At 48.2% G+C, this 11,578-nt stretch overlaps 1 protein-coding gene across 2 annotated transcripts in view; it reads left to right on the top strand.

The window, feature by feature from the left end:
- Positions 1-82: 82 nt before the first annotated feature.
- The window catches only part of LOC135054547 (zinc finger protein 585A-like), an 87,532-nt gene continuing 76,036 nt past the window's right edge, over positions 83-11,578 (top strand). The window contains exon 1 of one of the 2 annotated variants that reach the window (XM_063957698.1): positions 83-219. Coding sequence is in view for 1 of the 2 variants with exons in the window: in XM_063957697.1 (XP_063813767.1) it covers positions 223-255 (33 nt within the window). In the remaining variant the exon portion in view is untranslated. Of the gene's footprint in view, positions 256-11,578 lie in introns of both variants that reach the window. The other variant, XM_063957697.1, reaches the window with a different exon arrangement.

The following is an 11,578-nucleotide window of genomic DNA, read 5'->3' as shown; positions in this document are numbered from 1 at the left end:
CCTCCTGCACTGAGGACATGTATGGTGATACTTATAAAAGACAGAGGTGCTGTATCCTGAGTGTCGGAGGGGAGGGGCCAGACAACCATGAAGCAACCTGTGCCAATCATACCCTAATTCCGTCCCGTGCGGTCCACCTTACTTCCGGCCTGTGCGTTCCACACACGGGAAGTGGGTGATCATCGATTGCTGCAGCCTCTCACTGTCGGTCGAGGTCAGGTAATGATTGGTTCTGAATCTATCATCAACCGTCAGGTAATGGCGTCTTCCTATACAGGGGGAGCTGCCTGTGGTGTCCTGTCGTTATTATACAGATGGAGCAGCCTGTGGTGTCCAGTTATTATGATTATACAGGGACAGTGGCCTGTTATTTTACAGAGGGAGCAGCATGTGGTCTCCTGTTATTATACAGGGAGAGCAGCCTGTGGTGTTCTGTTGTTATTATTATTAATATTATACGGGGGAGCAGCCTATAGTGTGCTGTTATTATTATAATTATTATTATTATAATACAAGGTGAGCGGCCTGTGATTTCCTGTTATAATTATACAGGGGAGCAGCTTGTGGTGTCCTGTTATGATTATTATACAGGGGGAGCGGCCTGTGGTGTCCTGTTATGATTATTATACAGGGGGAGCGGCATGTGGTGACCTGTTGTTATTATTATAATACATGGAGAGCTGCCTTTGGTGTCCTGTTATTATTACTATACAGGGAGAGTGGAATGGGGTGTCTTGTTACTAGTATTATCCGGGGGGGCAAGTAATGTCCTACAATACAGGAAGAGTGGTCTATGATGTCCTGTCTTTAATATACAGGGAGAGATATCTGTGGTATCCTGTTATTATTTTTATACAGGGGGAGCAGCCAATAGTGTATTATTAATAATAATATAATATTATATGTAATTGTAGGGACTGAATATTTCTGCAGCAGGGTACATTGTGTTCCACAGGGAAACATCGAGGGTGTAGAGTGGATCTTGATCCAGAGGCACCACCAGGCTAAAGCTTTAGGCTGTCCCAGGATGCATTGGGGCCTCCTCTATAACCCCGCCTCCAGGCACTGTGAGCTCAGTTTTGAGTTGGTTCCTGCAGCAGCAGGTCTCTTAACTGGGGGGCTGCGCTTGGCAGCCTTGAAAAAGCTTTCTAAGAAGACTTCAAAAGCCGCGGTGCTGATATGTCAGTGTGACATTCAGAGCTGCAGCTCCATCACCTCCCTAGCGGTGTCGCATACTCCCGCGGCCTGTTCCCGGGTACTTGCGGTGGAGATGCTACGGCTTTAGGCACACGGTCGCAGACGCTCTCCTGGTTTGTGTAGCTGCTACGGGGAGAAGGTAAGAGGATCCACAGATGGGACCTGTCATGAAAAAAAACACGTTCACGTCGCAGTCTAGGGAGACGGACTGCGACGCTGGCGTGGACACTTACCGAGCAGGGACCCCACTAGACCACCAGGGCGTATTGAGTACTGGTCGGGTGTATTAACACCCCATTTAATAAGGCTCATAATACCCGGGGTGGAAGTCCAGCATAGGGGAGGTGGTGCTTGACGTGTAGACCCTCCCCCGGCCCAGGGCGCCATATATGCAGACTTTCCTGCCCTGGAGCTGCCTCACACTCTCACTCCCTGACTGAGACGCTGGGCGCCATCCTCTGAGCTTAGCTGCGGCTGGTCTCCAAGACTGCAGGGCGAGGTCTCCCTAGTAAAGCCATCTGTATATAGCGCTGTGACTTTACAAACACTTGAGTATTCTACATGTCTCTATACAGTCAGCGTTAGGTAAGAAAAAGTATACCTTACAGGATATATTGTAGGGTCTGGGACTCAGGGTCAACAGCACAAAGGTCGACGCCAATTGGTCGACACGCCTTAGGTCGGCATGGTCAAAAGGTTGACAGGAACAAGATCGACATGGAAAAAGGTCGACATGAGTTTTTTATGTTTTTTTGGTGTCGTTTTCTTCGTAGAGTGACCGGGAACCCGAATTAGTGCACGCTCCCCATGCTCCGGGCATGGTGCCTTCGCTTCGCTCGGCACACTTTACCGTTCCAATCGTAGTCCACGTGGATCGTTAAGTATGAAAAGGTTCAAAAAAAGAAAAAAAATCGTGAAAAACTCATGTCGACCCTTTTCCATGTTGACCTTGTTCCTGTCGACTTTTTGGCCATGTCGACCTTTTGCCCATGTCGACCTAAGGTGTGTCGACCAATTGGCGTCGACCTAAGGTGTGTCAACCTTTGTGCTGTCGACCTGGAGTCCGGATACCATATTGTACGGGTATTCTGATATATATCTCCGGTCTAGGACTGCGCAGTTCTATCTATCTATCTATCTATCTATCTATCTATCTATCTATCTATCTATCTATCTATCTATCTATCTATCCATCCCTATATATCTACACCTATATCTATATCTATATATATATATATTTCTCTGACGTCCTAGTGGATGCTGGAAACTCCGTAAGGACCATGGGGAATAGACGGCTCCGCAGGAGACTGGGCACATCTAAAGAAAGATTTAGGACTATCTGGTGTGCACTGGCTCCTCCCCCTATGACCCTCCTCCAAGCCTCAGTTAGATTTCTGTTCCCGGCTGAGATGGATGCACTCTAGGGGCTCTCCTGAGCTCCTAGGAAGAAAGTATATTTTAGGTTTTTTATTTTCAGTGAGACCTGCTGGCAACAGGCTCACTGCACCGAGGGACTAAGGGGAGAAGAAGCGAACCTACCTAAGTGGTGGTAGCTTGGGCTTCTTAGGCTACTGGACACCATTAGCTCCAGAGGGATCGCACACAGGACCCGACCTCGTCGTCCGTTCCCGGAGCCGCGCCGCCGTCCCCCTTACAGAGCCAGAAGCAAGAAGGTCCGGAAAAGCGGCGGCTGAAGACTTCTGTCTTCTCCAAGGTAGCGCACAGCACTGCAGCTGTGCGCCATTGCTCCTCATGCACAGCACACACTGCGGTCACTGATGGGTGCAGGGCGCTGGGGGGGGGGGAGGGGGCGCCTTGAGCAGCAATATTAACACCTTGGCTGGCAAACTGACAGAACTTTTACAATAGCGGGAGAAAGCCAGCCGAAAAAGGGGCGGAGCCATCTCCCTCAGCACACTGGCGCCATTTTCCCTCACAGCTCCGCTGGAGGGTTCGCTCCCTGGCTCTCCCCTGCAGTCCTGCACTACAGAAAAGGGTAAAAAAGAGAGGAGGGGGCACAAATTAGGCGCAGTATAAATATATTATGCAGCTATAAGGGGAAAACACGTTTTATAGGTGATATCCCTGTGATATATAGCGCTCTGGTGTGTGCTGGCATACTCTCCCTCTGTCTCCCCAAAGGGCTTTGTGGGGTCCTGTCCTCTGTAAGAGCATTCCCTGTGTGTCTGCTGTGTGTCGGTACTGCTGTGTCGACATGTATGAGGAGGAAAATGATGTGGAGGCGGAGCAAATGCCTGTGAATGTGTTGTCACCCCCTGCGGGGTCGACACCTGTGTGGTTGGACTTATGGAAGGAATTACGTGAAAGTGTCAACTCTTTACACAAAAAGTTTGATGACATAGGACAGCCGGCTACTCAGCTTGTGCCTGTTCCAGCGTCTCAAATGTCATCGGGGGCTCTAAAACGCCCGCTACCTCAGATGGCAGATACAGATATCGACACGGATACCGACTCCAGTGTCGACGGCGATGAGACTAGTGTACCCTCCAAATAGGTCCACCCATTACATGATTGAGGCAATGAAAAATGTATTACACATTTCTGATAATACCCCAGATACCACAAAAAAGGGTATTATGTTTGATGAGAGAAAACTACCAGTAGTTTTTCCTGCATCTGAGGAATTAAATGAGGTGTGTGAGGAAGCGTGGACTTTCCCCGATAAGAAATTGATAATTTCTAAGCAGCGTACCCTTTCCCGCCAGAGGATAGGTCCACCTTGAAAAAGACTTTGTGTCGAAACGGCGTTGGTGATATCAGACAGTGCTTTTTTTAATCCTCCTATATTCACACCAATCCAAGGTAATACGCAACATTTGTGTTCGCAAGTGTAAGTCCGGAATTCAATTGTGATTGTCGCATCTCATTCTGACACACATTTTGTTCTATCCTGGATTTTTTTTTGGTAATTGAATAAGGAGATTTTATCTAATTGTTTTTTAAATTGTATCATGCACCAATAAATTAATTATTTTTGGAAGAGAAGAGTTATTCATCTGTTTAAAGAAACCGCTGCGTGTGGAATACCATCTGCTGAAAACGTGAGTGTGGTACGTTTTATTGAACAGAGCCTGCTTCACATGTCATGATCAGAAGTAGGAAAGAAACCTTTATGTGTAAGGTGATATTTAACTCTAAGTGAGTTTTGGTACGTGTACCTATGTTTGTGAAGTGGTGGTGAGAAACTATCCTTATCTCCTGTCAAGAAAACCTCCACATCATAGGGTTCTGTTTCATCGGAGAACTCACAAAAATTGAACTCATTATAGACAATACTACACACTTGTTGTTTATTTTTGTTTTTATTGCATGTAAACATCTGGTAATCATTGGATTAATAGAAAAAGATTAACGAAGGACCACGAAGTTTGCAAGTATATTACACCTTTCTTTATTATATTCGTCATCTGTATAGCAGCGCCTTTGATCTTCCTTCCACCCATTGTTTTTTACTTGTATCTTTTTGTGATCTGGATTTGGGCAGATCATAGGAAGGTTAGGATTGGGCAGCTAGCTTTATTTGCGCCAGAACTCACACACATCTATATCTTCACGTTGGGAAACACCCCCTAGGGTAGATAAAGCGCTTACACGCTTATCAAAAAAGGTGGCACTACCGTCTCCGGATACGGCCGCCCTGAAGGAACCTGCTGATAGAAAGCAGGAGGCTACCCTAAAAGCTATATACACACACACGGGCATTATATTGTGACCAGCCATTGCTTCGGCATGGATGTGCAGTGCTCCCGCTGTGTGGTCAGATTCCCTGTCAGATAATATTGATACTATGGATAGGGACAATATTTTGCTGACAATAGAGCATATAAAAGACGCAGTCTTATACATGCGTGATGCACAGAGGGATATTTGCCGGACTGGCATCAAAAATAAGCGCTATGTCCATTGCCGCCAGACGGGGGTTATGGACTCGGCAATGGTCAGGCGATGCCGACTCTATTCGGCACATGGAAGTTTGCCCTATAAGGGGGTGGAACTGTTTGGGGATGGTCTTTCAGACCTCGTTTCCACAGCTACTGCTGGGAAATCTACTTTTTTGCCACAGGCTACCCCACAACAAAAGAAAGCACCGTATTATCAGGTACAGTCCTTTCGGCCCCAGAAAAGCAAGAGGGCTAGAGGCTCATCCTTTCTGCCGAGAGGCAAAGGTAGAGGGAAAAATCTGCAGCACACAGCTAGTTCCCGAGAGCAGAAGTCCTCCCCTGCGTCCGGTAAGTCCACAGCATGAAGCTGGGACTGCTCAGGCGGACCCGGGTACGGTGGGGGCCCGTCTCAGAAATTTCAGCGCCCAGTGGGCTCTCTCACATGGATCCCTGGGTCCTTCAAGTAGTATCTCAGGGGTACAGGCTGGATTTTAAGACGTTCTCCCCCCCGCCGTTTCCTAAAATCTGCTTACCGGCAACTCCCTCTGCCCGGGAGGCAGTGTTGGTGGCTATTCAAAAAACTATATTCACAACAAGTGATTATCAAGGTACCCCTCCTTCAGCAAGGAAGGGGTTACTATTCCACAATGTTTGTGGTACCGAAACCGGACGGTTCGGTGAAACCCATCTTAAATTTAAAATCCTTGAACTTATATTAAAAGATTCAAGTTCAAGATGGAATTGCTCAGGGCGGTTATTGCGAGCCTGGACAAGGGGGATTACAGGGTCTCCCTGGACATCAAGGATGCGTACCTGCATGTCCCCATTTACACTCCTCACCAGGAGTACCTCAGATTTGTGGTACAGAACTGTCACTATCAGTTCCAAACACTGCCGTTTGGGTTATCCACGGCACTGAGGGTCTTTACCAAGGTAATGGCCAAAATGATGATACTCCTTCGCAAGAAGGGAGTTTTAATTATCCCGTACTTGGACGATCTCATGATAAAGGCGAGGTCCAAGGAACAGTTGGTAGTGGGGGTAGCACTTTCTCGGGAAGTGCTGCAACAGCACGGCTGGATTCTCAATATTCCAAAGTCACAGCTGGTCCCGACGACACGTCTTCTGTTCCAGGGAATGATTCTGGACACAGACCAGAAAAAAGTGTTTCTTCCAAGTGGAAAAAGCAGAGGAGTTGTCATCTCTAGTCAGAAACCTCCTAAAGCCAGGACAGGTGTCGGTACATCAATGCACACGAGTCCTGGGAAAAATGGTAGCTTCGTACAAAGCAAATCCATTCGGAAGGTTCCAAGCAAGGACTTTCCAGTGGGACCTGCTGGAGAAATGGTCCGGATCCCATCTCCAGATGCAGCAGCAGATAACCCGGTCGGCAAGGACCAGGGTGTCGCTGCTATGGTGGCTGCAGAGGGCTCATCTATTAGAGGGCCGCAGATTCGGAATACAGGACTGGGTCCTGGGGACCACGGATGCCAGCCTTCAGGGCTGGGGTGCAGCCACAAAAGGTAGAAATTTCCAAGGACTGTGGTCAAATCAGGAGATTTCACTTCACATAAATATTCTGGAGTTAAGAGCCATTTATAATGCTCTAAGCCAAGCAAGGCCCCTGCTCCAAAAACCAGCCGGTACTGTTCCAATCAGACAGCAACACGGCGGTCGCCCATGTAAACAGACAGGGCGGCACCTGAAGCAGGAGGGCACTGGCAGAAGCCACAAGGATTCTCCGTTGGGCAGAAAATCACGTGTTAGCACTGGCAGCAGTGTTCATTCCGGGAGTGGACAACTGGGAAGCAGACTTCCTCAGCAGGCACGACCTCCACCCGGTAGAATGGGGACTTCATCCAGAAGTTTTCCAAATGCTGGTAAACCATTGGGAAAGATCACAGGTGGACATGATGGCGTCCCACCTCAACAAAAAGCTACAAAGTTATTGCGCCAGGTCAAGGGACCCTCAGGCGATCGCTGTGGACGCTCTAGTAACACCGTGGGTGTACCAGTCGGTTCATGTGTTCCCTCCCCTTCCTCTTATACCCAAGGTACTGAGGATAATAAGAAAAAGGCATTCCGGAGGAAGTCATTCCTTCCCTGATCAAAGCCAGGAAGGATGTCACTGCAAAACATTATCACCGCTTGGCAGTAATATGTTGCTTGGTGTGAGGCCAGGAAGACCCCTACAGAGGAATTTCAACTGGGTCGATTCCTGCATTTCCTGCAAGCAGGGGTGACATTGGGCCTCAAATTGGGGTCAATTAAGGTCCAGGTTTCGGCTCTGTCGATTTTCTTCCAGAAAGAACTGGCTTCACTGCCTGAAGTTCAGACGTTGTTCACACAATCTTCACGCTCGGAAACTTGTCTTTGTGGCTTTCCCAGAAGCTCTGGATGTGCTTCTCGTGGTAGACTTCGCTGTTATGGATGTAGAGAGACAGCCGATTCCGCGGGTAGTTTACCGACGCCAATCTCTCCAGGAACTGAGGCAGGAACGGGGTCGGCTGCTCGATGAAGATGCATATTCAGCTCCTTTTGTGCCCCCCAGTGGCACCTTGGGATCTCAACGTGGTGTTGAGTTTCCTAAAATCGCATTGGTTTGAGCCACTTAAAACCGTGGATTTAAAAATATCTCACGTGGAAAGTGGTCATGTTATTGGCCTTGGCTTCGGCCAGGCGTGTGTCAGAATTGGCGGCTTTGTCATGTAAAAGCCCTTACCTGACTTTCCATATTGATAGGGCAGAGTTGAGGACTCGTCATCACTTTCTCCCGAAGGTGGTATCAGCTTTTCACTTGAGCCAACCTATTGTGGTGCCTGCGGCTACTAGGGACTTGGAGGATTCCAAGTTACTGGACGTAGTCAGGGCCTTGAAAATGTATGTTTCCAGGACGGCTGGAGTCAGGAAAACTGACTCTCTGTTTATCCTGTATGCACCCAACAAGCTGGGTGCTCCTGCTTCTAAGCAGACTATTGCTTGCTGGATTTGTAGCACTATTCAGCTGGCGCATTCTGCGGTGGGACTACCGCAGCCTAAATCTGTAAAAGCCTATTCCACAAGGAAGGGGGACTCATCTTGGGCGGCTGCCCGAGGGGTCTCGGCGTTACAACTTTGCCGAGCTGCTACTTGGTCAGGGTCAAACACGTTTGCAAAATTCTACAAATTTGATACCCTGGCTGAGGAGGACCTTGAGTTCTCTCATTCGGTGCTGCAGAGTCATCCGCACTTTCCCGCCCGTTTGGGAGCTTTGGTATAATCCCCGTGGTCCTTACGGAGTTCCCAGCATCCTCTAGGACGTCAGAGAAAATAAGATTTTACTCACCGGTAAATCTATTTCTCGTAGTCCGTAGTGGATGCTGGGCGCCCATCCCAAGTGCGGATTGTCTGCAATACTTGTAAACAGTTAATGTTACACAAATCGGGTTGTTATTGCGAGCCATCTGTTCAGAGGCTCCGTTGTTATCATACTGTTAACCGGGGTTCATATCACGGGTTATATGGTGTGATTGGTGTGGCTGGTATGAGTCTTACCCGGGATTCAAAATCCTTCCTTATTGTGTCAGCTCTTCCGGGCACAGTGTCCTAACTGAGGTCTGGAGGAGGGTCATAGGGGGAGGAGCCAGTGCACACCAGGTAGTCTTAAATCTTTCTTTAGATGTGCCCAGTCTCCTACGGAGCCGTCTATTCCCCATGGTCCTTACGGAGTTCACAGCATCCACTACGGACTATGAGAAATAGATTTACCGGTGAGTAAAATCTTATTTTATATATATATATATATATATATATATATATATATATATATATATATATATATATTTGTGTATGTGTGTGTGTGTGTATGTGTATGTATATATATATATATATATATATATATATATATGTCATACTTGCCTACCTGACCCTCTCCATGAGGGAGAAAATGCTCTATTCCTAGACTTTCCTGGTAATGTATGATTGCCATCACCTGTGGTGAAACACCTTTCTTATCAATTACCTAGCTCACCACAGGTGATGGCAATCATACATTACCAGGAAAGTCCAGGAACAGAGCATTTTCTCCCTCATGGAGAGGGTCAGGTAGGCAAGAATGATATATGTGTGTGTGTATATATACAGTGATCGCAAAATACGCGCTATAGCCCCCCCCGATCACCCGCTGGAGCATCAAGGGAGCCGGACAGAGTGAGGACGCCCCCCCCCCCCCCCCCCCCCGCCGATCACCCGCTGGAGCTTCACGGAGCCGGACAGAGTGAGGACGCCCCCCGCCGATCACCCGATGGAGCTTCACGGGAGCCGGACAGACAGTGAGGACGCCCCCCCGCCGATCACCCGCTGGAGCTTCACGGGAGCCGGACAGACAGTGAGGACGGCTCTGCGGCGCGCTACACACTGTGCTGCGGGGATGTTGAACGCCGGTGACCGGGGACTGTGCTTGCTGTGCGGAGGGGTGAGCTGGACTTGCAGTGGCGGCTGGGGGGCTGCTCATATCGGTGGGATGGCGGAGATGGGGCTGCATGGCGCCTGCAAACGGGTATGGAGTGGGGGTAAGGCGAGAGGGTGACAGTGCTGCTGGGCTGTGCAGCATACAGGACCCTTGATACAACCACTGGATTCGAGTCATGCTGCCTGTAATTTATGTGCTGACTGATCAACTTCAGTGACACTCACTGTTCTGGCTGCCTTTGTTGGTTACTGCTGGTTGCTGTTGGTTACTGCTGGTTGCCGCTGGTTACTGTAAAGGCAGCCAGCACAGTGAGTGTCACTGAAGTTGATCAGTCAGCACATAAATTACAGGCAGCATGACTCAAATCCATTGGTTGTACCAAGTGTCCGAAGTCGTCGTCAGGATGTTGGCATTTAGTATACCGACACCAGCATCCCGATCGCAGCAAAGCCGACAAGAGTGACGAGTGCAGAGGGTACCCTAACCTCCCACCCCTAACCCTACGTTTCCCGCAGCCTAAACCTAACCCACCCCCTTAGTGCCTAACACTTATACCCCCCCCCCCCTCTGCAGCCTAACCCTCCCCAACACCATATCCTAACCCCCCCTTCCCACCCGCACGCTAAACCAGTGGCGGCAGTGCATACTTCCCTTCAGGATCCTGACTGTTGCTATATCGTTGCCAGGATCCTGATCACCACTGGATGCCAGCGTTGGTATTGTGGCTGCTGTCAGGATTCCGGCATCGGTATTACGGCTGCTGGGATCCCGACAGCCAGGATCCTGAATGCATACTTCCGATATGATAACAGCCCACCAACATTGTCACCCTCCCTCCCCCACAACACTTTTGTAGTGTCTAAATCCAGTCTGGGGCTCTATTATAGCGGCACCATAAAGCCATTACATATAGAAAATTTATTATTTAATAATGTTGTCCTGTTTTTTTTTTTTGTTTTTTTTTTAAATATATTTTTATTGAAGAGAAGTCGAATATGCTGGTACAAGACAAACAGGAGATGATGACTCCAAATGAGATATTCAAAATTACATACACGTTATCCCGTGGGGAATAACCAAATGTAGTATCAACAGGGAAATACATCATCACTACCATATATATATATATATATATATATATATATATATATATATATATATATATATATCGCCAACAATTTTTTTGTGTTTAAACTTAAAAATAAAGAGAAGGATAGAAGGAGAAAAGAAGAGAATAAGAGAGAGAGGGGGAAAGGGGACGGGGGGGTGGGAGAGAGTGGGGGATCATCATAGTAACGTACATACAAGGTAGAACCATGTCAAGGGAGGTAGCACCTCCTAACTGCACTCTTTACCAAATTTATAACTGTGGACAGTATATTACTTCGTTTGCTTATTGAGAACCATATGACGGAGGGTATCACACTCCGGCATTAGAGGGCGTAGTATAGGTGAACCAAGGATCCCATATCCTCCTATATTTCTCTGACCTGTCCCGTAAGGAGGCCGTGATTTTCTCCATCATGGAAATATGCCATATTTTGGCTATCAACATGCTCCTAGGGGGGGGGATGTTTTTTTTCCAAATTTTAGCTATCACATCTAGCGGCGTGTAGAATTTGGAGTACCAGGCTACTCGCCTGGGTGTCAAAGTTGGGCAGAGGTAGACCCAGGAGGGCCGACCAGGGGCCCAATACTACTTGCGAGTGGAAAATGGAACCGATGAGGGTTTCCACCTGTGCCCAAAACGCGCATATTTTGGGGCAAGACCACCAGATGTGCTTAAAGTCTCCAGTCTGGCCACATCCGCGCCAGCATAATGGGGATGACCCGGGAAAAATCTTATGCAGTGTTGCAGGGACCCGATACCATCTAGCATAGACTTTATAGGAATTTTCCTTCACTAAGGAGGAAATTGAGGACTGGGCTACATTTTGCCTGATGATTTCCCATGAGTCCTCTGCAGGGGGTGGGCCAAGGTCCTGTTCCCATTTACGCTCATGGGGAAGTATGTTCGCTGCCTTCAGAG

This window comes from Pseudophryne corroboree, chromosome 3 (assembly GCF_028390025.1).
Source record: "Pseudophryne corroboree isolate aPseCor3 chromosome 3, aPseCor3.hap2, whole genome shotgun sequence".
Taxonomy (NCBI): domain Eukaryota; kingdom Metazoa; phylum Chordata; class Amphibia; order Anura; family Myobatrachidae; genus Pseudophryne; species Pseudophryne corroboree.
The sequence above is the reverse complement of the archived record's forward strand: the minus strand, read 5'-3'. Positions and strand labels throughout refer to the sequence as shown.